General features: G+C 33.7%; 2 protein-coding genes across 9 annotated transcripts in view; one reads left to right on the forward strand and one right to left on the reverse strand.

The window, feature by feature from the left end:
- Nmdar2 (glutamate ionotropic receptor NMDA type subunit 2) overlaps nucleotides 1-25,154 on the forward strand; it is a 691,809-nt gene that overhangs the window by 555,866 nt on the left and 110,789 nt on the right. The window lies entirely within an intron of this gene.
- Nucleotides 429-17,569, reverse strand: LOC141461107 (uncharacterized). Of its 3 annotated transcripts, none has more exons than XM_074141818.1 (5): nucleotides 17,211-17,569; nucleotides 13,248-13,398; nucleotides 12,158-12,416; nucleotides 9,298-9,628; nucleotides 429-781 (listed from the first exon to the last, which is right to left on the reverse strand). In XM_074141818.1, the coding sequence occupies exons 3-5, from the start codon at nucleotides 12,412-12,414 to the stop codon at nucleotides 533-535; spliced, it is 837 nt and encodes a 278-aa protein (XP_073997919.1). In that variant the 5' UTR covers nucleotides 12,415-12,416; nucleotides 13,248-13,398; nucleotides 17,211-17,569; the 3' UTR covers nucleotides 429-532. The 3 variants fall into 3 exon arrangements, with proteins under 3 accessions (XP_073997919.1, XP_073997927.1, XP_073997912.1); XM_074141826.1 differs by lacking the exon at nucleotides 17,211-17,569 and adding an exon at nucleotides 16,469-16,555; XM_074141811.1 differs by lacking the exon at nucleotides 13,248-13,398.

Consider the following 25,154-nt stretch of genomic DNA (forward strand, 5'->3'; position numbering starts at 1 on the left):
AAACCAGTTGTCATCCACGCCTCATCAAAATGTACGGCACGCAATTGTTCTGAAAGCTATTGTTCTAAACCCATTTAATTGTCAATTTACATTATGATAACGGTTAACAATATTTCATTGCTTACCTTTGTAAATTTAGCATAAATTTTAAACTTATTTGAAGAGAAACAAGATCTCAGTACTTTATTGAGTTGAATTTCCAGAATATTTATGCTAGTTTTACCCAATGCTGGCTCGTAGCAATTCATTTATTTTTAAAAATACTTTTTGCACATAAGCCAGGGAGTGCTTCATTCAACAGGGAATTTGTGGAATAATTGTTGCAAATATGATTAAATACATTTTTAATTATAAGCCCTTTTTTTTGGAATTGCCCTTCAATATTCAAGAAGAATTATTATAAACAATTATTGGAGAAATTGACAAAATTTATGAGCGTAACACTTATATATATAATTAAATAAAATTCTCCCAAACAATTTCACACAAGTTTTTGTAGCTCGACTTCTATCTGCGCCTTTGGTTTCCTCCTTTAACGAGATCTCTTCATTTTCTTCTTAACATTTTGCCAGAAATTAGCCCAGAACTTCACAAAACCTTTCTTATGTGAAGTTTTCTTGCATATTTTGTTACTTTCTGTTCGTAGCCCAAAAGGTTGTTTATGGCGTAGATTTCCTCTTTCCATTACCATACTAGTTATGCTAGCATGCTGTGTTGATATTTCTAGCAGTTCCTTTGAAGTTAGTTTTGCTAAAGTTGGCCTTGCCGAATCAGGAATTTCCTAGAAAAATTATATGTAATTGATCACTTTTATCAAAGTTACATTCATGACAAAGGAAGTTGAATATTTTCTAAACCGCACACCTTCATTGAACAATCATAAGTACTCCTTTAACTTTAAGTTGCCTTGTGGAAATCACATTTTATACCACCTGCAAGCAAGAGTTCAAACTTCCTTAAGGAAGAGATTAGCGCTGTTGGAAGTGACCTAAGCTCATGGCACTGAGGTTCTGGCTTCCCTTGCATTTACATCTTCCTTGTACCGTGCACAGCTCTGTACCAGTAAAAAACAGTGTTGTTTGTAACTTTGAGAATACTACCAGAGTTCGATAATTCAAGGACAGTAGAGGTGTTAGACGAAGTTGAAATTTGCAAGAGTTAACATCACCACAGATTTGGAACTACAATATCTCGTTTCTTAACTATGAGAAATCAATGAAATTTTGGTGATTTGTAGAGAACATCCAACTCTATAATTGAGAGAAATATCCATGTTTTAGCAAGGACAGTAGAGGTGTTAGACGAAGTTGAAGTTTGCAAGAGTTAACATCACCACAGATTTGGAACTACAATACCTCGTTTCCTAACGATGAGAAATCAATGAAATTTTGGTGATTTGTAGAGAACATCCAACTCTATAATTGAGAGAAATATCCATGTTTTAGCAAGGACAGTAGAGGTGTTAGACGAAGTTGAAGTTTGCAAGAGTTAACATCACCACAGATTTGGAACTACAATATCTCGTTTCCTAACGATGAGAAATCAATGAAATTTTAGTGATTTGTAGAGAACATCCAACTCTATAATTGAGAGAAATATCCATGTTTTAGCAAGGACAGTAGAGGTGTTAGACGAAGTTGAAGATTGCAAGAGTTAACATCACCACAGATTTGGAACTACAATACCTCGTTTCCTAACGATGAGAAATCAATGAAATTTTGGTGATTTGTAGAGAACATCCAACTCTATAATTGAGAGAAATATCCATGTTTTAGCAAGGACAGTACAGGTGTTAGACGAAGTTGAAGTTTGCAAGAGTTAACATCACCACAGATTTGGAACTACAATACCTCGTTTCCTAACTATGAGAAATCAATGAAATTTTGGTGATTTGTAGAGAACATCCAACTCTATAATTGAGAGAAATATCCATGTTTTAGCAAGGACAGTAGAGGTGTTAGACGAAGTTGAAGTTTGCAAGAGTTAACATCACCACAGATTTGGAACTACAATACCTCGTTTCCTAATGATGAGAAATCAATGAAATTTTGGTGATTTGTAGAGAACATCCAACTCTATAATTGAGAGAAATATCCATGTTTTAGCAAGGACAGTAGAGGTGTTAGACGAAGTTGAAGTTTGCAAGAGTTAACATCACCACAGATTTGGAACTACAATACCTCGTTTCCTAACTGTGAGAAATCAATGAAATTTTGGTGATTTGTAGAGAACATCCAACTCTATAATTGAGAGAAATATCCATGTTTTAGCAAGGACAGTAGAGGTGTTAGACGAAGTTGAAGTTTGCAAGAGTTAACATCACCACAGATTTGGAACTACAATACCTCGTTTCCTAACGATGAGAAATCAATGAAATTTTGGTGATTTGTAGAGAACATCCAACTCTATAATTGAGAGAAATATCCATGTTTTAGCAAGGACAGTAGAGGTGTTAGACGAAGTTGAAGTTTGCAAGAGTTAACATCACCACAGATTTGGAACTACAATATCTCGTTTCCTAACGATGAGAAATCAATGAAATTTTAGTGATTTGTAGAGAACATCCAACTCTATAATTGAGAGAAATATCCATGTTTTAGCAAGGACAGTAGAGGTGTTAGACGAAGTTGAAGTTTGCAAGAGTTAACATCACCACAGATTTGGAACTACAATATCTCGTTTCCTAACGATGAGAAATCAATGAAATTTTAGTGATTTGTAGAGAACATCCAACTCTATAATTGAGAGAAATATCAATGTTTTAGGAGAAATGCAGTGCTAACTTAAACTATTGTCACAAAAATTTAAGTGGTAAGGTATATTGATTTAATTGAGTAAAATGGTAATATAACCTTAACAAAAACTTGACAGTTTAAAATGTTAAGTATAAGGGTTGATTAAACGCCAAAAGGTACACAAATCAGCAAGTACCCAACATTTCATTAATACTTCATTGATATTATTTAAGTAATTTTACTGCTTTAATTTTCATTAATATTTTTTAGAATTTATTATATGTCACCCTTATGCTGGCCATTTTTGTCAACAAAATATATGTTCAAGTAGCACTGTAGATTGACTTTAATATCTAGTTATTTATAATAATCAAACTATTAATTACAGGTTAAAAAGATAAACGTTATAAAAAATAAAAAAAAAATAATGAGGCTAAAAAATTCAAAACTTTTTTTTATAAAAAACTTACACCAACATATATCAATGATTTTGTTTATTTAATTTATTTATTTTTATTTTTAAATAAAAATCGTCGGTTTAAGTTCATTCTTCGATTAAAGTAATTGTTATTTTATGAAGTAGTCAAACGTTTATAATAATAGGTAATAATTATCTGGCTTTATCGCAAATAATGTAGTTTTCTTCCATTACATACTCAATGTAGGTATTCATCCCACAATGTTGTATATATGTAATATAAAGTAAATAAGATATGCATATTTTTAGGACAGCTAATTATTCCAGTATTTTACTATAAGTAAAATTAGGGGGACTAAATTAAATTACAATTGAGAAATGAATAATTGTTGTTGAATAATCTACTTGTTATTAACTGTGTGTTATTTGTGCTCACGAATATTTCGGTAAGACGAATTCAAGACAGTAGCCTACTCTAACTTTGTCTTTTTCTACTTTAACATGCATGTACATATATATGATTTATCATAATTATAACAAAAAAATATTATGAATGAACTGGCCAGCATAAGGGTCTGTGACATCTAATAAATTCTAAAAAATATTAATGAAAATTAAAGCAGTAAAATTACTTAAATAATATCAATGAAGTATTAATGAAATGTTGGGTACTTGCTGATTTGTGTACCTTTTGGCGTTTAATCAACCCTTATACTTAACATTTTAAACTGTCAAGTTTTTGTTAAGGAGATTTTTGTACCTTTTGGATAGATTTTCCTTTTTGCCTATTTTACAAAGATACATATCTTTTTTACAGATTTTTTTAAAATTTGGAATAAACAATTCTATCATTATAATCTGATAAGGTGTTAATTCGGAACCGTAACTACCACTGGAGAGATCTTTTTAAAGAATGATTATAGTTGCGGTCCCCAAACCATCCTCAATAACAATTTTTTTGAAAAAGCGTTTTGAATAAAATAGGAAGGTATTTGTACGTAAATAGCAAAATTAAACTGCGATTTCAGTACTTCCTTTTAAGAGGAGTAAGAAAAATAAACTGCGAATTCAGACAAAGATTTTGAATCGAACGACAATTCATTGATGTATCGTAAATAGGTTCACTCATTGATAATTTTAACGATTGCAGTACTTCCTCTTAGTAGGAGTAAGAGCATGATGGCACGTCACAGCCACGTAGAGGAGCTTTAACCGCTTCTTCGTACTAAATTTTATCAAAATCGGACTAAGGGTTATAGAAGTATTGGTATTAGTTTTAGAAAGGACCTTATTTGGGTGGGGCGAACTCCCCTCCTTATAAGGCACAGCGTCGAGACTTTCAAAGTGCAAATCTGTACAAAATTTCGATTCGAATGACACTTCATTCATGAAAAGCGGTTCACGTGTCTTAACGCTATCATCCTACCAAATTTTACCAAAATCGGGCAGAGATTTGCAGAGTAATTAGTAATAATAATTTTGGATGGGGCCTTACATAATAGGAGCTAACTCTTCTCCCATTCGATGTACAGCGTCGAGACCCCCAAAAGGCACATCTACATAAAATTCCGAATTGAATGACACCTCATTCATGAAAATCGGTTCACGCGTTCAGGCGCTACGTTGTTTACAAAAAAGGTAACAACAAGAACAACAAGAAGAAGAACAAGATTGGCTGTAATTAAAAAATTATTGTAAAATACGATTTTACCTCAAGGTTTCCCAACAAAAGAATTAATAAGAACATTAAACTTAAGTTTTCTGTTCAAACTATTCCATTATCCTCTTTTATGAGAAAGAATGCCTTGACTTTGCGCCACATTTTGGTGACATTTTACAGAAATGCCAGACCCGTTGGCCTTTTATTAAACAAGATTAAAACTGTCCGGTAGGACAGTTGTGTAAGGGTTGATCGTCAAAAAGTGCACGAGAAAGCGTGTCGTTGAAAAACACCCAACTTTAACAATTTTTTTTCTTTTTTTCTATAGAAGATAAAATTCCAAAATTTTCTTTATAATGTAGAGCAAATCCTCGTTTATAACTGTAATTTCTTCGAAATAACATAGATTAATTAGTTTTCGGGAAAAATTATGCCGAAAATGTGCAAAAACGACTTTTTCAAAAATTGTTCTTGTTACTTTTTTTGTAAACTACGTAGCGCCTAATTAAAGACAATAATTATATGTTCATCGATTGTACTTGTATATCTGAAGAAAAATTGCATGTTTTGGATGGATTTAAGCTGGGCTGTAAGAGAAATTTGGAAAAAGGTACTGCTATCCTCTTTGTAGTGCGTTTTTAAAGACAAAAACGGAGATTTATTTTCTTAAAAAAAGGATATCTAAGTTACAAAAGCTAACTTATGAACTTTTCAATGAAGCTACTATTATAAAGCTCTATAAGGAGCTGAACATGCTTTTTTTTTTTTATTTTGAAACATGAATTAGAGGTGGAAGATTTGAAAGTACAAATTAGATAATCAGCTGTCTGTTCAGCTCTGTTCAGACCAAGTGCAGGTCATAGATATAAGCCTGAAACTGAAGCCGCACTTTTTGCACATAAAGATAAAGGATCTCTCTCACTGTGCGCGTGTTGGTGTATGTTTTCGCGGGAAAAGCTCTCAGTAAAAAAAAAAAAAGTAAATATAAAATTAATCATGTTACCCTAGCTTTAAAGTAATTAACAGCAATTTTAATCGGATAATTTTTAATTCAATAATTATTGATCAACTTAACTGCTCGGAGAGTAAAATTTTCTACTTCGCTCAGACTTGAGGACCTTCAGATTTGTAAGAGGCATCCTTTATGTCGGGGGAAGTGAAGGTTTATTTAGAACTTTTTCGCCTTCAGCAGACTGGGTAAACGAACGTTTTTGTAGAACTTTTAATTAATTTTTTTGTCATCCTACACAGTGGATGATTGAATTTGTAGAGTCGTAATTTTTTTTCTTCCTTAAGAATAGTCTGAATATATTTTATTTAGTCCTTAGTAGCATCTAATTGTAACGGTTATTCTTTCGGTTTGATGTTAATTATGGGAACATTTAAGGTAAGTAAAAAAAAAAGAAATGGTTACTAAAAATAAAATAGTATAAGTGAACTTAACAACAACTTGTTTTAGAGTAAAGATAGAGAGGAAATTCGACGCTATTCTTATGAGCGAGTAAAACTGTTGGTTCCTTGTTGTTCCACGTTGGGGTGAAAGGAAAAGATGTTTGGCGCTATAATAGTGGGTAGGGTATGGGGGGCTTGGGTGACGACGGTCGAATAGGATGAGGAAGTTAAGCTTGAAAGGAAATTGCGTTTCACCAGTTTTAAGAGATAAGACCAACTCGGAGAGGAGGTGACAAAACTGCAGCCAACCTGGTTCTCACTGGCTTCATCAAGTTACATTTTAAATGCGATTTTCTTTATCACTTTTACTCATCATCTCCTCTTATATTGGCTTTTCTTTTCCAATTTCCCCCTTATTTAGCGAATATATCTAATTTTATCTCTTATTTTTGGGATGGCAAAGAATATCTTACTTTCACGCACCCTTTTTCGCGAATCAACTTGAAATAAATTTGTCACCTGAATTTATGTAACTAGAAATTGTGAAATAAAGAGTGCATTGTGCAGAAAATTGTTGAAGTTAAACTAATGAAATTGAATTAGTTTATCCTCATATAAAGTAAAAAAATGAATCAATTTCCAGTCGGCTGAATTAATTTTATTTCTAAGAATTTAATAAAATTTCCTGTAAAGATTTGTGTTAACTATTAAATTGATTCCGGTACTTGTCGATAGGTTTTTTTTTATAGTGAATCAGAGAAGTTTGTATTTATTTATGTTTTTAATTTCTTTTAAAGTATGTTAAACTTATCCACCATTCGTCTAAAAACTTGACAAATATTTGAAAAGGATAAAAAGAAATTCAAAGTCAAATGTTTTTAAAAGTATGCTTTTTGACAAACAACCCATACCCAACAGTTATAGCTTATTCAATCTCGTTTTTCATATGTAATATAATATTGAAAGATTGCCAAATTCTTTTTCATTTTATTGTGGGACAATATTTCCTAATGGTGTTTCAGTAAAAAAAAGGAACTGAAGTTTTCAAAGTTTTGCCACAAAACACGGTGAATTGAATACGAAATTAAATTTATGGTTGGAAGTTAAGTCAATTTACAGAATTGAGATGAAACGATAATTTAATTAAATTATAATATTACCATCATTTTATTATTTAGCTTTGAGAAGGAGCAAAGGCGGCCCTTCGCTGCCCTTAAGGAAAACACCACCACCCGTAAACCCAAACCGTGGCCAAGGACAACAATCCAGACTCGGACTAGAGCCGTTTAATATTCACAGCAGATTTCGTTGGATAACTTTAACGGAATATGGCTTTAGCTCTCATAAAACATATTCTAACCTAAAAAAAACCCTTAAGATTCTTCAAGAAAGCCGTCTTTCGAAGGGGATAAGAAGAAATGAAAAATGTGGGCCAAATATCGGGCGTTTTATTAATTCATATTTAAAGGAAATATCTGGTGAGCGGAATTTTTTTAAGTTGATTCTAAAAGTTCTGTCTGGGAATCCCTCGCAATGTTGAAATTTGGTGCTAACTAGTAAAATCGATTCTTACGTTGAAGCATACTGTTAACATGCTAAGCAATTACTGGCCACACAGAAGGAAATAATGAGTACAAAAAGTATAGCTTTTACCTTAAATTAGCTATGGAAGAGAGCAAGAAAATTGAGAAAATCGAATTTTACAAAAATCTTTGAAACTGGGCAAAATTTATAAAAACTTAAGAACAGGATTTAATGTCTTTGGTGCCGCCTCGTTGTTACTTAGCGCATTTCAGCCCCTTCGTTTTTTAATTTTATTTATTTATTTTGTCTTTTATTTATTATTATCTGTTTTGTTTTTCTAATTGAAATTTACAACTGCAAAAATTATTGCAACAAGAAAATATGATATATGATAACACATTATCAAGATATTGGACTGGAGAAGGCACCCTATGGTGTCACTCCACTATCCTGAACACTTACTAAATTGCTCTCATGATGAGAGTATATCGCGAAGCTATCTTCTGTTCAATCTCCTTGGAGCATTACCTGATATTGCGAAAGTAGATAGGTGTTCAATTAAAGGATTAGGATGTTTTCACACTGACGAAAGGGAATTTAAATTCGTTATGGCTAGTGAGGTTTAATAGAAAAAATTGGTCCGTTAAATCGAGTTTGCCTACGTGGAATGGATACGGGTTGCTCGGTCTAGGATCAGTAAGGCAGGTCTATGGTTAGATGAGAAATCTTTTTTTGTATTTCTGTATAGACATTTGTGGATGATAAACTGACTAAGAAATCGAGTAGGTCAGGAAGTTGTCTCAGAGATGTTGGACAGTTTGTTATTTAGAAAATAGAATACTGGGTCTATTGAAAGATAAAAGTTTTGGAGAGGGTCGCACCTCGAGGATATATCATTCTGTTTCTACAGTGAGGATGCTTCACATTGTAATCGACGCCGGAAAGAAAACTAGCTCCCTAAGGATTGAAAAAATCGTTGGATTTGTTCTTGTTTGATTTGGTGATTGGTGGGGGACAGTAAACTGCAGAGATTGTCAGTTGAAATGAATTACTAAGAAGAGTGATTGCTAGCATGGTGTAACCATATTTTTTTTTTTTTTTTTTAATCTTGATTAAAGAGATATTGATTTGTTAAAAGTTGAAGAAGTGGTTCTATCTGAAACTTGGGTTTAAGTAATGCCACAAAATGAGTGACTACTGATTTACTTTTTGCAACGAAATTTACTACAGATATATAATTTATTTATTTATTTTTATTGATGTGACACCTTTCAATCAAGGCGCCCTGTCTAGTACACATTCAGTCAGTACACCCTCATGCGGCACAGTGTCCGATGGATTTTAGGAATCAGCAACGAAAATAATAAATTTATGGTAAAATGGAAACAGTTCAAGGCAGCCCTCTAGTCTCGAAAGTCGGGTGTTTCAATACCAGGTATTGCTGACCTTAGTTTTTTTTCACTGAAGCTCTCTCGCACTGAAGCCAGCGTTACACTGAGAATTCTCCGGCCTTTAACTATTCAGGGCCTCAGTTAAAAATAAAAAAACAAAAATATCTGTAAACTTACATCCACCCTCAAAAGCGATGGAGCTGGCTTCTCCTTAATGAGGCCCGCTGAAGCCCAATATACTCTTGCCTTGTTATCCTCTTCCTCTTCCTCTGCATAATCTTTAATAGATTTGTTTTCAGCAACTAACATATTTTTATTGGTAAAAACACTCCTAGAATGTCTTTGCTCTTCGTGCTCTTCCGGTTTCACAGGTTCTTGTAGACTTGCAGTCGTTGTAGTAGGTATTGGTATCCGTTCACCACAGGAATCTGAATCATCAATTACCATCCATATTGGTTCTTGTTGGAATTTGGTAATTTCTTCTTTCAACAATAAAAAGTTGTGGCTCCTAAAAATAAAAGATAATCCTTTGATTAATCATGAATTATATCATTATTCTAATTGATTAATTCAGTTCTTTATACGTTGCGTCATCGAAACATAATCATTATAAAAAACATATTCTTCACAATAACTTGCTTACGATTTTACATTACCGCTAGAAAGGTAACACGTTAAAGTAGCGCACAAGATCAGTATACGGTCTTGATTGTTTCATTATACTGTGTTACTTCATTTTGATTAACATAACATAGAAAAGTACATTTTCAGTTTGTTCCGAACGACGACACTTGGTCAAAAGTTATTTGTTGGCAAGCTTAAGGAAAAAAACTGTCTTCGGGCCCATATATATTTTTACAATAATTTAGCTCGGCTAGGAACTTGAAGCATTGAGTATGGGGCAGTTTTTGGTAAAGATATATACAAGCAAAGAGGGTATTTGGCGAGAGGAATAAGTTATTGAGTGTACTTGTTAGAGGAGCAGTCCGGAGGTAGGAACCTTGTCCTGTCCGGAATATTGAGTAGTTCACTGACGGGAACTCACATACTTGCTGGGGTATTCCTGGGTGTCTTCCGGGTATATTTATTCTGCACTCCAGTTTAGCACCAATATAAAGACCAACAGACTGTACTCTAATTATGTTAATTGCGTTCAACTGGTCTTAGTAGCGTTAGACCAATTAAAAAAAAGTATTTTTTAGTATGAGATAATTTGTATAGTTTAGATAGTGCTGTTGCAAAACCCATTTTAGAGGTAAAAGTAGAATAATTGTTTGTTTTTTCAGGTGGATTTAACGTGCAACTACCAAATTTGGTGTCGCGGACGGGAGCGGGGGCTCATACTTTGCTAAAATCGTTTTTATAAAAAATAAAAAGTTAAACGCAAGACTCTACTAACAAATCTGCGATCATCACCGCTACTCAAATTCTCCATTAATTTCTTTCGGCATTTGAGTGTAAAGAATTGGAAAAAAACTACTCACATGAGCTACTTCTTCCTATTAGGAATCACTGGCTCGTAAACCGCTGCCCAAGGAATTGGCTGTTTAGATTAGATTAGATTGTGGCAAAGGGCGGCTCCACCAAAAAGGGGAAGGAACGCAGGCAATCTAAAATGCCCATTGTTCCCCGCCCACCTCTCACCTCAAAAGAGGCACCGGGCTTCAAGACCAACAAATTCGGCTAAAGATTGCTAGAAGCCAATACAATAAACTAATAAAGTAGCAACAGGACACTAGGGAGCATGACGACTCAATCGCCCAGTGCACCTGAATAAACCTAGAAAGTTCGTTAAGATTACCAGATGCCACAATCTCCGGTAGGGAACCTGCTAAAGACAAGGAATCTAGTTTTAGAATAAACGGGACATACACCTACGCAGTCTCATTGGACTCACCATATCCAGCACAAACTGGCGACTGGGTAAGTCCACATTTAAAAAGATGATACGCAAAATTCGCATGTCCACTAAACGCCTGAACCAATTGGCGGATCCGGGACCTGCTGAAGCCAACCACAGCCGTTTTAGGCAGGCCAAGAATTTCCTTAACCGTTTCCGGTGTCCCCTCAAAATCCACTGCTCCACCTCTGTTCTACAACGACGATAGGATACAGGAATAATTGGCTGAGTCATTGTTATCAACGCAGCTCCTTCCTTTACCGTTTCATCAGCAAGTTAGTTACCCGGAATTCCGGAACGACCAGGGGCCCAAGCCACCGAAACAGTAATCAAACCCCACAAAATTAGCTGTTTACTAAATGATTCTTTTGTTTCTACTTGAAATCTCTGCTATGTGGCAAATTGAACAAATTCAAATGGAACTTTGGTCATGTGCTACCAAAATTATATTTTTCTGTGGGACCACAAAAATGAGACCATCATTCTTGCTACTTTTATTTTAAGATATATTTATTTCAATAAAATGAAAGTTCGGTTCAGAAGCTAAAATCCAAGACCCTAATAATGTAGATAACCTAGAATTTGTGTGGCCTAGGATAAGAGCCCTGTTTGCAATTAAGGGTAGTACATTTCTGGTTATTTTAAAGGTTGCTCAAAATATTTCATAAAGGAATTTTATTTTCTTGTTTTTACTATTAAACATTTTTCCGTAAACTGAAGTATATTTTCATTTCATTGAATTAAAAGTGTTTTAATTTGAGCATATGAAGAGTTTATACTGTTGAGAATAGTTTAATAAGATGGAGAAATTCTATCCATTCATTCACGTAGTTGATCTCCTGAAGGAATTCTATGAACTTCTGGTTAATATAGGGCATCCAGCTTTTAACCACCGCAGTACGCACGTTTTCTTTGCACCCCTGACTGGTTGTGGAGTTTCATCTGTTATCAGAGTTTGATTAATTAGTTTGGTATAGAGAATTCAACTCCGACAAATGTCCGTTTCACACTACACTCGCTGACTCAGTAGGTCAGGGCTACATAAAACATTACGGTCAAAATAGTGATGTTATCCAACACAGCGGGTCTAAACCACATTTTCAAATATACGGCTCAATTAATTTTAAAAAAACTCACTTTTCGAAAATAAATCTCCTTCTGCTAGAGTCAGCAGGAAAATAGTAATCTATTTCCCTTGAATCCTGGTTAAACAGTTGTAACTCTTGCAGGAGGGTAAGCGAATCATCATCATCCTTAGTTTCAAAATCTTCTGTACTTTCCGCAGTTGGCGTTTCTGAATAATTATCAGATTTATCTTCCTGTACTTCCACTTCCTCTTCTGATTCTTCCAGATACTCTTTTTCCTTGCACAACGGACCATCATTTATTTTCATTGCTATACACAAAGGGTGCTTATAATATTTTGCATTTATGGCTTTTTAAATCCTAGAGATGAGAAAGATTAGTGATAAGTTTTACGTAATTTAGGACCCACTTCTTGGAGTCTATATTGAGGGGACTTCTAAATCTCGAATATATTTATTTTGTAGAAGTAGTATGTAAACAAGCTATCATCTTAATTTAAACAAAAAACAATTAATGTTTAATGAACGCCAATGTCGGTGTAAATATTGGATTTAGATGGAAGAGAGTATCAGATTGCAATTCAGTTTATTCATTTACACTAAAAGCAACTTAATTTCTGAGATTAAATGTTTATCTCCAAATCCTGTTTATCTCTTCCTTTTAAATGCAAGGTTTATCGTATCTGCAAATTGATCCACAGCGTTCTAAGAACTCTCCTTGAAATTAGAAAACAAATATTGGAAGAAAACGCTGTGTAGGTTATAACATTCTAATTTTTGAGATTCCTTTGACTTTGTGGTCACAAAGTAGCCTTTTCCTGTTTTTTACATTATGCTGGTGATTTTTTTGTTTTTGTTTTTTTACAACTAATTTTATTAGTTTAAGAACGAGACCACTGTAAATGCTAATAGGAAAGTTAAAAATAATTCCGACATTCGGTTCGTCTTGTACTTATATAAACATCTTCCAACGTCTTTAAATTCTTGAAAGCGACCTAACATACAAAGCACTGAAGAACAGTGCAGTTTTAAATAATCATTAAGTAGCTGTGATAAGAAACTTGTAAAGGAATGTAAGAAGCCCCAAATCTACCAATACTTTTACCAAGTGAAAATGTTTTTGAAGTGGAATCTATCTCTACCTTTCAGAATTGTAAGTTTTAAACTAGGTAATTGCTGGGATACAAGGATATAGCATTTAGTAGATTTTGGAAAGTTGGCTCTTAAAGGTACAAATCCCGCTGGAAGTTACACACTTCTCTGGACGAATGTACTGTCTGTCTGCTCGGTTACCTGAAAAAATCATTTTAAAATTTAGAATAAAGTTCTTGAATGGCCATTTTGAATTGAGTACTTCTGAAATAATAGATTTAAAAGAAATACGTGCTCAAAAGAAAGTGTAAAATTCAGTAAGAAAAATTCATAAGGTGAAGAAAAACGCATAGTTCCAAATCTCTGTGAGCAACAGAATTCACCTAGTCGTACTTATTCAATATTTACATGCCTTAACGGTCCCATCTTCCCAATTTTCAGAAATATACCACTTCTTGCCTATATTTCTATTATTCAAGGTGATCTGGCTGAGCTTTACACAATAAACTCGTTACCGGATGAACTATAATGTTCCTTACACAAATCGGCAGCGGCCATTTGAGCTTCACTACTTTCCATGTACGCTAAGGTTTGACTAAAGAATTTCAACTGTTTTACCGTTAAGAGCCAGAATAAAGTAAAAAAAAAAACTTAGAAATTTTGGATCTCAACACTTCTGTACCAGCAAACTAACAAAAACTACTTGGATTACAGACTAATATATGTATCTAGTGACTGCTCATCAAGTTGAGGTCTACCACGGACGTCAGATCAGTATGATAGCATTTTTAATGCTTTGAGACATTTTAATTGCTTCAGTAATCTGTCTTTTATGAATCATTAGCGAAAACTGCAATTTGGGCTCAATTTAAATAAATATTCTTTTTTATTTTGCCTTACAAGTAGTGAAATTCTCTTTAATTGAGTTTTATAAATACAATATCGATTTGACCTTTGTTCATAATCCGGTCACCTTATGCGTTACATATTTATCCCTCGGTCGTTTTTCTTTTAATATTTTGTTTCATTTTGTTCAATTAAAGCAGATTATTTCTTTATTATTTAATAGTTTAATAGTGAGAAGGTGACTCTACAATAAAACTCCGTTCTAGTTTGTTCAGTATTTCTTTTACAATTAAATTTAGCGCTCTATTGGGAAAGATTTTTAAATCACTTTTTCCTTCATTGTCATTACTCCGGTTAAAGGAAGAACATAATTTTGTAGGACCGGGAAAGGTTCTGTTGATAAGGGGAAAAGTTTTATTTCCGATTAACCGTTTTGTCTTTAAACCTGTGAGTTCTAGATTCTCGCACTACTGTAAATATTGGTTTGTGGTTCATTGCACAGACGGAGAGTTGTATTAAGTTATTAGTTGCAGTTGGCTGAGTTGTGATCTCCCCGAAAAATCTACTCTTTTCAGAGTAAGGTGAAATGTTTGTACAAATTTTCAGAGAATTTTAAAATATAATAGCAATAAAGTAACTTTACAAAAAACTCTTGTGCCGTGTAACGGATATTGGCAAATAACTGGCCCAGGAAGGTTATTTAAAAATGGAATATCCAGTATGTGCTTTGTAATTCTCTTTTTATTTTATAAAAATGCGATGTAGAAATGTGCATCGTATATGTTTGTTATTAAGGGGCAAACTAAAACCTTTTCCAGTGCGCTGGCTGCCTTTGAACAGTATCCATTAACGGACAAGGAGCAAACAGGATAATCTAGACTCTGTATGAGAGTCCACTGCACGAGTATATTTAAACTAACTCTTTCTCTGATATTTCGTTCAAACACAAACACAGATTTAGTCTAAAAATATTTTTTTGTTTAGAGAATTATTTTAAACATGTTTCTTTTGAGGAAAAATTGTCAAGACTAATATAGTGTCTATACTTCTGTTTCTTCCACGTTCGAACAACAATAAGAGAAGGTAAACAAACAAACATCTTTAAATTTCCTTTCCTTATTGTTAGTAATTTTTCTCTCTTAAAGAAGTACAGACGTTTAGTTGGTGTTGCAGTTTATGATGCTGCACTTTATTCAGCAGTCAGCGTTATACTAACCCTCATAGTTCATAGCCCTTAAAGTTCAGAATCTGCTTGAAATCGTTATTAATATGTTTGAAAAAATCAGTAAATGGTGTAGGACAGTCTAGAGGGAAGTCGTACTTTCCGCTTATCGATTTCCTCCAATCAAAATGTCATTAAAAAAATCTTCGGTTGTCTCTACATTGGTTTTAAATCAGGAAATTTAAATCAGGAACACCTAGATTTAGAAATGCTTTTAGATAAGCAGAAATAAGGAAAGAAAGAAAAAAGTTATGAATAATCACCTTGTTTTTCAGGTATCCCCAAAGGAAATAGTCCATAGGTGTCAAATCCGGTGAACGAGGTGGCCACCTGTGTCGATATAACATGCCCATCAAATTGCCTATCAAGATATCTCTTTACATGTCTGATGGTGTTATATCGACACGGGAGGGCGATTCAGTGGCCACCTCGTTCACCGAATTTGACACCAATGGACTATTTCCTTTGGGGATACCTGAAAAACAAGGTGATTATTCATAACTTTTTTCTTTCTTTCCTTATTTCTGCTTATCTAAAAGCATTTCTAGGTGTATCAGAATCAAGCCGGGATTGCAACTGTAGATGAACTAAAGCAAAGAATAATAGATGCCTGTAACTCGGTTAAAGCCGAATCTATTTCTTTGGCAGTAAGGGACAATTGGCAGGAAAGAGCATGTCTATGCATCTCTAATTGTGGAGGCCATTTTGTGCATGATCTGTAACATTAATGAGGAGTAAAATTTATAAAAAAAATAGTACTTTTCTTCTTATTCAATCAAAAAACTGTTATAATATTATTAATTTGAAATTTCTTATAAGAATCATGTTTTCATTCATAACTTCTAAAATATCGCTCAAGTAAATTTTTCTTAAAAAAAAAATAGAGGAATCTATTTCTAAAACAAAAACCGCACCTTCCCATTTGAAAAAATGAAGTTGGTGCCTGTATCTTACTTCTGGAAGCACGAAAAAAATTTACAAATTAAATTTGGATTTCTAACAAAAAACTAAGGGAACACGTATTTTTTAGTTTTTTTCTAGCTATTTTAGTTTCCGAGAAAAATATATATACTTTGGGACACCCTGTATTTCCGGTGAATACACCCAAAATTTCCTCTTGAAAATTTGATACTTGCCTTTCTAGAAGTAAGAGAGAAAGCCAAAATAAATAATTTCAGTTTATTATATGAACAAAATATTTACCATACATCAGAGACTACGACTGCGGAATCAACTTGAAGGGGACCGAAGAGCAGAAAACTATCAAATATAACTATTATGTGTGCAGCGTAGCAACACTCTGGCAGGGCACTAGCCAAAGTTCACCTGTATATTCCCTTGAGAATGAACTGTTTAGTGAAAGTGGGTATTTCAATATTTACGCTTAAATAAAACTGTTGCGATGGTTATTTTATTTTTCTCTTGATATTGTCGGCTTTTTACTTTTGCTGAAGCAAGTAAGAGTTTAGATTTCTCTACCAAAGTGGTTTGCTTAGTAAATTAAGACGTGGATATCTTAATTTGTTTTTCAAATTTATTTTTTCATTTTATGAAAACTAACTAGAGGCTGGCAGTGCTCTGAAAAAGGCTTCTGATGCCAAAGACCTCAGATATCACACCTAAAAATAACTTTTTCAGTTTTATCTCTTTTAAAAACTCATTTCCCATTTACCTATTTATTTATTTTATTTTTAAACGTTTAATCAAGTCCTGCCTACCGGAAGAACAAATAGAAAATTAATTAAAATGCGGAAAATTGAATGTTACGCTTCTCATTATTGGGAACTTTAAATTTAGCTTGATAAAAGATACTAAGGGCCCAGAAACTTGGAGTCGAACCTAGGCTCTCCGTGTGGAGTTAGTGCGCTAACCACTTAGGTGATCCGTTCGCTACTATCTTAATGTTAAAACCATGCGAGGAAATGTATTCAAGAAAAGCACTTACTTCGCTCTATACGAGTATTATTTTCTCCTTGGATCAATTCGGCGCGTTCTACTTTTTCCGTTGGCACATTTGTAATTTCATCTTTATTTATCTGTTTTGCATCATCATTACTTTCGCTCATTGTTTCTATATTTTCATTGACCGCCTACAATATTTTTACAAAAATTGGTCGCATCTCTAATATCAGTAATTCCTGAGTCGTTTTCATTTAAACCAGCTTGCTTATGTTATGTTTGTGATGCTTGAAACTTCAATAGTTTTTCAGCCACCTCAAAATTAATTTCTACATATTACAAATTGACAATTTATTTTTCTGTAAGAATTTTAGCTCTTAATCTCACAGCTACATATGGTAGAGATCGTTTGCCATGTGTTAAAATATTTGACTTTTAAGTTAGTTTATATTTTAATAATTAGCACAAATAAATATATTTTTCTACTTTCTGGTATATTTTGTACATTAAGTTAAAGCTTAACTAATAAAAACTGTTAATTGTTAAAGATAATGTGGAATTTACGTGATTATCTACAAGTAATATAGGGATGCAGTCAATTTACCAAAGTTGAAATAGAAAAAGAAAGCAGGACGGGGCCCTTGCCCCGCAGCCACAAGACCACTTATTGCACCTTTTCCCATTTTTGGACCTAGTAGACGAAACCTCCCCTTACTAAGGAGGTTGAGGGCTTCCCCTACTAGTTCTTTTTGCGCCACAATCTCCTTCGATCTCCAAAGTTTCAAAAGTTTCATAGCCCAACCACTCGATTGCGACGCATTTGAACAACAAATTTGCCAAAGTAACTTTAAAGCGACTTATTCATATAATTTTTGCCTATGTCGTTTTTGGTCTTGTGATAAAACGTTCCTTTATCCATAATGTTGTGTAGCTACGCAATAATTGTGTCAGGAAAAAACAGCGAATTCCTCCCGGGGCGTTAATAAAATTGGCATTTGTTTAGGATCATTAAAGTAATGTTGGTAGAACTGATTTGTGACAGTATTGTAGGACGAATAGCAGAGATTAAAGGTGATAAGGAAATAGATTAGAAATAAGGGATTGAGAATTTCCGAAAACTCAATGATTGAATTATATAAAAGAGAATTATTTTTTATTTTAAAGAAAAATGCACTTTTATAGCGCTAGTGCTGGCTGAAATTTATGCATACGTAATTACAATATAATTATTTAATAACGTAATATTCCTCATTCAACAATTATATTTCAATTGCTTCAAACAGTAGGTGGTTCGGTTTGGTAGACCGAATCCATTTCTTTTCTAGAACCGTAACAAAAGTTCTAGCAACGTTTCCACCAATTAGAGTGTGTAGAATAACCCCTAATATTATAAAATCGCCTTTCTTTATATTTAAAGACACTGCAATAAGCTTAAATATTGCACAATATTAAAAACTTTGTGTTGCGGAAGATAAATTGTAGTGGTGGAAATTGATGTGGCCGTTACTAGAGAAGTTGCTCTAGTTTATCACCCTTTCTGCTACGGTTACTCTTCTAATTTTTCTTGGACGTTATTGTTTCTTTTCCTACTTCAATAGCTGCTGAGCTTCTAGTTCTACTAGAGCCCTTATTGCCCAAATTAATATAAGAAAATCTTGCGAATCACCCTTTAAAAATTATTTTTTCGATCATTTTTCTCTGACAATTTTTTTTAAAGAAAAATAGTATTGCATTTTCTAATGAGATATTATTAACAACCTTTATAAGAAGTGAAAACATCATAATTGAGATAGCACTGGCTTAAATTCACTAGAGCCATTAAGTCCACATAACCATCGACAAGACATGGAGTGGCCGTTAATCCCCTTAGTGGGGATCTCAGAAATAACAAAGCATTATCATGGATCTTCCTCTCTGGAATCTTACTAAGCATACCTGGGAAAAGGTTTGTGAACCTGGGAACTGTTTGTGAAAAAAGGTATGAAAAAGAGGATTGCTTTGGGCTGCCCCTCACTAAAGGCAAGATGGCTTCCCACACATAAAATTAGAGGAGAATGAGCACTCTATTGATATTATTTTTTGCACTTACCGACGATGGCAGAATCAATTTTGAAAAATTAATAAAATCTCATGACTTTCTGAATTTAATCGTACCGATAAGGATGCAGTCCTGGTGGTGGTGACCGCTATTAAAGTTGGAAGACTGAGATGGTTGGGGCACCTAGAAAGAATGGATCGTGGGAGAGGTCCACGCAAAGCTTTTGAAGGACATCCTGGGGGGAAGAGACCGCGACTCCGTTGGCTACAAGATGTGGAGGATGACCTCCAAAAGATGCAGATTCACCAATGGAGAAGAAAGGCAGTCGATCGAGAGGGCTGGTCTAATCTGGTTAAGGAGGCCAAGGTCCTACAAGGGCCGTAGTGCCAAAGGAAGAAGAGATAAAACCCAAAACTAGCAGATCAAGAATCAAGAAGATGAAAGCTCTGGGTTAAAAGAATTGGGAATGCTAGTGGAAGTGATTCTTTTTTAAATAAAGTATGTTATTGATTTCTGTGATTGTTTGACAAAAGAATTTTAAAATTCATAGAGTGTGACTGTCAGGTAATTTCTTGATAGAGCGAATTATAGAAGGTAATATGAATGACTTACTTAGAGCACTTTGCCTTGACTTTATAATAAATGAAGTAATGGAAAATTCTCTCAGTTCAATCATTAGACAGTGTTATCTGTATCGAATCATGTGCACTTTAACAAATCAAGTTGATTGCTCCACTACTAGAAAATGATTTACTCAAAGGAAAATAATAAATTGATTGCTAGCAAACAGAAAATGTTTCGCTATTTGTTAATGTTAAAACTGAGATAAATTTCTATTGGATTTCCTTGTAATTGTAAAATATTTGCGCATTATAATATCCTTGGTTAAAAGTATTCTACCACCCTAGTAATATTTATAGGCCCGTAATTAGATTTATAATTAAACAAAGTACAAGAAGCCAAAAAAAAAAAAAAAATTTCATTTATAATTAAACACATTAAAACCTCTTTCCAAAATATTTTGTTGAAGTTGTTATTGCGATTTAAATTCTATTCTTAGAAGAGTCTATAATTGGTTTCTTAAGCAAAATCTGGTTTCTTATCTAACATCTCTAGACCAGCTCTGAGGCTGTTCATTTAAATAATATTCACAGTACTCCATGATAAATCTGATCCTATTAAATATAACGCAAGCTTAAATCTCTAATAATTGGTTAGAGTCGCAGTACTGAAAACGATATCAATGATTTTACGAGCCACACAGTATGTCTCTTCAGATTCATTCAGTTCATTTCAGGTTTTTTCAACCTCCATTTGAGGATGTTGCTGAGGATTGTGAAGTGCAAGTTGCGTCTAATTACATTTTTATCTGCACACAGATTTGTCTGGTGAAAACTAGTAGAAGATTTATATGAGGAAATCAGCTTTCTGTACAAATACTGGCGTTTTTACTGATAAAAATCATTGATATGCGACACACTTGATCGTTAAATCAACTAAGCGAGACGTTCTCAAGAGAATAAATGCTTTAAATAAGGTGTTATTTTACTTACATAAGTTGGTCATTGGTCACCAATGGAATTTATTTTGTTAAAGAGTTGACCAAAGTTTTGGAGAAAACCCAATAATAACGGTTTATCAACTTTATTGGGAAAATTAACGCTTAAGTATTTCATGTGCCTTCTCATTATGTCTGCGAATTCTCGGCCCGCTTTGAATGATTTTGTTTTGCAGAGAGGAGTGAAGCCACATTAAGTGGATAGCGCTTCATTCTTAAATTTCTATCAGTATTAAAAATATTGAAGGCCGCGCTGCGTGGGCATTAGTTGGAACTATCTGACTGCAGCACGATTATCACATATAAATTTTGCTAATCTTTTAGATTTCTTGCAGGACTGGGATTAAACGTTCTGCTTATTCCATCTTTAAGAAGAGGATAAATAATTCGAACAAACAAGCTGTTCAGCTGATTGAAAGTGAGGATCCTAATTTTGGCCAGTGAGCGAATTGACGGAGCTCCTTCTCGGAAAATGAGGATAAAGGAGCCTTTTTCTAAATGAAAATGAGGAGTTCAATGTAGAACCGCTGTGAGTTGAGTACTACAGGATCTCTTAAACAGATGAATGGCAGGTAAAATTTCCTTAATAAGTGTTTAAATCTTGAGTATAAACTGTAAGTAGGATGGGAAATACCTACGAAGAAAAATAGAAATAGTAGCGAAGGAGTCTTCTAGAAACTGTAAAAGGTTAAAAGCAGATGTTTGAGATTCCATAGACATTTATATCTGTAAAAAAGTTGGAGAAAGTTAATATGCAAATAATTAAAGAAAAATCAAGAAACAAAAATCACAATACAAAAACAGAAAAAGTAATCATTCATTTAAGATAGAAAACCGAAGAAATTATATTATTATGAAAGAAAATGAGTGAAATAAAAGATTAGTTAACAAGTAAAATTTGTTAACAAGTAAAAGAACGGTCACTGTGAATTACCTTCACGCTCGAGGTCCCGATTGGGCCAGTAAACACTAAAAGAATTTCGGCCATCCTAAAACAATCCTTTGTACACACCTTCTGAAAACACTCGTACAGGTTACAGTAAACACTCAGGTTCTAGTGTTTCATGCAATTCCGATAAGTTGTGTTTCCTTGAAAATAAGACCAAATTCAAGTGTCCATAAACTGTTTACCCGTCTGTATTTAGTTCAAATAGCGCAAATAAATTATTCATTGACTAATTAGAAAAAAAATCGCACATAGTCAAATTGCTTTTATTCATATGATTTTTTTTTTTATTTTATTTTTTTAATTTGTTTATTTATTTTGCAATTGTATCTAGTACAATAAGCAAAAGAGATGAGAGATGAGGATAGCGCAAATACACCTGCACGTGTATATATGTCCATACATACACGCGCACATACGGGCTTGAGTGGAGTGAACGACGACCATCCAGTAATGGAAGCCTTTAGTTCGCCAGATTAGCAAGCTTACGCAGCAACCATCCTAGGAGGTCGGCGTTATTTGTTGAGATGAACGGTGGCCACCGCCGATTTAGTCTGCACTGTGGATTTGAAGGAATTGTTATAGTAGACATGTTGTGGATCAGAGGGTTGTAATGATTGTGTAGATTTGAGTGGAGTTTTGTGTATTGGGATTGGGCTATTTCAGAGACGAGAGGAATATTTAGATCAGAGTGTATAGTATGATTGGAGACGTAGAAGGGAGCGTTAACTATTGTTCTTAGAATTTTAAACTGTAAGGTTTGAAGTCGGTTGATTGATTTTTTGGCGCTGCGGTAGAGTTGTACACCGTACGTCCATAATAGGGGCAAGTAGAGCGGCATTTAGTTTTCTTTTGATCGCCAGGGTCAGTTTTGTCATCTTTTTAACATTTTATACCTCAGATTGAGGTCAATTCGTTTGAGTCTCGTGTGTGGGATCCATGTAAGTCGTTTGTCAAGATGTCCGAGATATCGTACTTGGTTAGTAATTGGTAGAGAAGTATTGTGGAAGGAGAGAGGAGGGAGAGTATTCTTGTTTAGAGTGAATACTATGTATTTAGATTTCAATTCATTTACTTTGATTCTCCACTTTTGCAGCCAACGCTCGAGAATATTAAGGTGTGATTGAAGTGCTCGGCTAGCTTGACAGGATCTAGATGAGCAGATGCCAACAATGTGCACAAAACTTGTATTTCCAGCAACATTTTAAAATAAAAAACTGCTGACGGTTGCATAGTCTTCTTCACAGCAAGTAAATGTAATTGAAAGAGGGTTTTTTTCAAATCGACTGTAGGAATCAGGGGACGAAACTTGTGTTTATACTCAAGTAAGTAAGTGAGTTGTTTTAATTCATCTGCACTTTTCTTATTCTCTCATTTTTACATTTTCCTCTGAAAGAAGAAAAATTTAAAACAACTTTCTTTATTTTATTTTTCTTATACTGAGAGAAGTAAGTGGGTAATGGAAAGTTAAGTTTTCTTTTCAATAATGGAAGGAAAGTTGACTGCATTCAGTTTATCAGGCTGTAAATAGCTTGCTTAGTAGTTGGGATAGAAAGTCTATTATACCATTCGGCATAACTAAATGGGCCCTTGAGTCTTTTTATAGGAAGATACTTTTACTACACTTCTCGTTGCCCGAAGTTTTCTGTTCAACTTAAGCTTTAAAGCCCAGTATCATCGCTTATAAAAGTGAAACTAAATAACGGATCACTTGGCTTCTTGAAAATGCTCCTTTATTGTCATACTTACGATCAAACATTCATGAAGGTAGTAACCTTAAGAAAGCGTAAATTTAGTTATGAACTAGTTTATCCTAATTTTATTTCTTTTGAAGTTAATACTACAACACCTGCAGAGACTGTTGCAATTACTAAATTCTCTCTTACTATTTTCAGCAGTTTGTATCCAAGAGAATACATTGAGAGCTTGGTAAAGGTAACAAAATTCCCTTCTAAATAGATTAGTATGCATGATACTTCATAAATTATTGAATTTTGGTCCTTTTACTGTCATTGAATAAGAATAAACAATATAAGCAGGCAAAGTTATGATTCCCCTGAAAAAGCACTCGTGTGTTAGGTTGGAAGATCCCCCGCCGATCGTATATTCTCATTCCATTAAAGAAGAATATGCTAACTGCAAGATTTATTGATTTAGTAAAAGCTTACGAAACGACCTAGAAAACTTTGTTTTCTTCTCTTCAAATGAAGACCTAATTTATTATTAAGGAAATTTATAAATTAAATGGATGCATAACATAGGGATTTATTATTAATTTTTTTGTATATATTTTATTTCATATTTATTTTTTTATATTATTAAATTTTGTTTTTAATTAGATTCCATCAGTGAGTGCAGTATTCTATAGTTACCCTAATTACTTAAATTGCATTTGATGTTGGCGTCGAAACTTTAACGAAGAAATGTGTAAAAGTAAAAAACAGCTGTATAGGAGTCTTCGTGTTCTTCTGAATGGAGTGTGTAACTGTATAAACTATACATTCTTATGCATCTTTTTTACTTCTGGCTTACCAGTGAGTGCTCATCTGTGAAGTAAGTTTGGCATTGTCTCAATATATGTTTACTATAACCCGGAGTTTTGCAAAGAAACAATAACTCTTTCTGCTCCTAGAAAAGAGGATAGCAATCAACGAGCGTAGTAACAAAATGACTGGACAAAAAGAAATTATCTTTTAATCTTTTTAGAGTTTCTTACAATTATTTTTATTCTCGTGAGAATAACTCGATAAAATGATCATGTAGAGTTGAACTGGAGGTTCTGCAGTTCATTGCAACAATTACCTCATGGAAACTTGATCAGAACCTCTACCGCTTTCGATAAAATTGTTTTTTCATAATCCAAGAATAAAAAATAAACATATACACTCTTACATAGATGGAGAAGGAGTAATTTTCATTGCGCCCTGGAAAGAAGATTAAATTTTCCATTATATACATAAGTTTCATGCCAATGAGAAGTAAGCCTCATTTTTGAGCTTAAAATAAATGCAAAATTAATGTTATTTCTTTAAGACCATATTACCTATTAGTATATGTTTATGAATACCTTGAACAAGTTATGGATGTAACTATAACAATAAAGAGGTTTTGATATATCAATAAAAAAAGTCTTAAATTACAAAATTTGTAATGAATTGATCTCTCTTTTCTTTAAGTTTATTTTGAATGGTACAGATGTACATCCTTCACTTTATCCTTCGCAAATAATTTTTTTGGGGGGGTTCTCTAAAATTTGCAATCACTAGTCGTCATTTAATGGGCTCTATCAGAACAATTTACTATCATACGCTTGAATAATATTTCCACAATTCCAAGAAAATAAACAATATTGTCTTAAATTTTCTTTGTTTTAGAAAGTAGCTGGAATTATTGCTCAAATGATTTCTCTCCATTTGTTTTCTAGAACAATTATTGTTGAGGAGTTCAG

Source organism: Rhodnius prolixus, unplaced genomic scaffold (assembly GCF_049639745.1).
Source record: "Rhodnius prolixus isolate KJV_2025 unplaced genomic scaffold, Rpr scaffold_1, whole genome shotgun sequence".
Classification (NCBI taxonomy): Eukaryota; Metazoa; Arthropoda; class Insecta; order Hemiptera; family Reduviidae; genus Rhodnius; species Rhodnius prolixus.

Coding starts and splice junctions, on each gene's coding strand:
- LOC141461107 (XM_074141811.1), bottom strand. CDS start 17,331: ATGAGCGAAAGTAATGATGATGCAAAACAGATAAATAAAGATGAAATT. Junction 12,417..17,210: donor TAATACTCGTATAGAGCGAA/GTAAGTGCTTTT, acceptor CTTTGTGTATAG/CAATGAAAATAAATGATGGT. Junction 782..9,297: donor CATCGCTTTTGAGGGTGGAT/GTAAGTTTACAG, acceptor TAATTTTTCTAG/GAAATTCCTGATTCGGCAAG.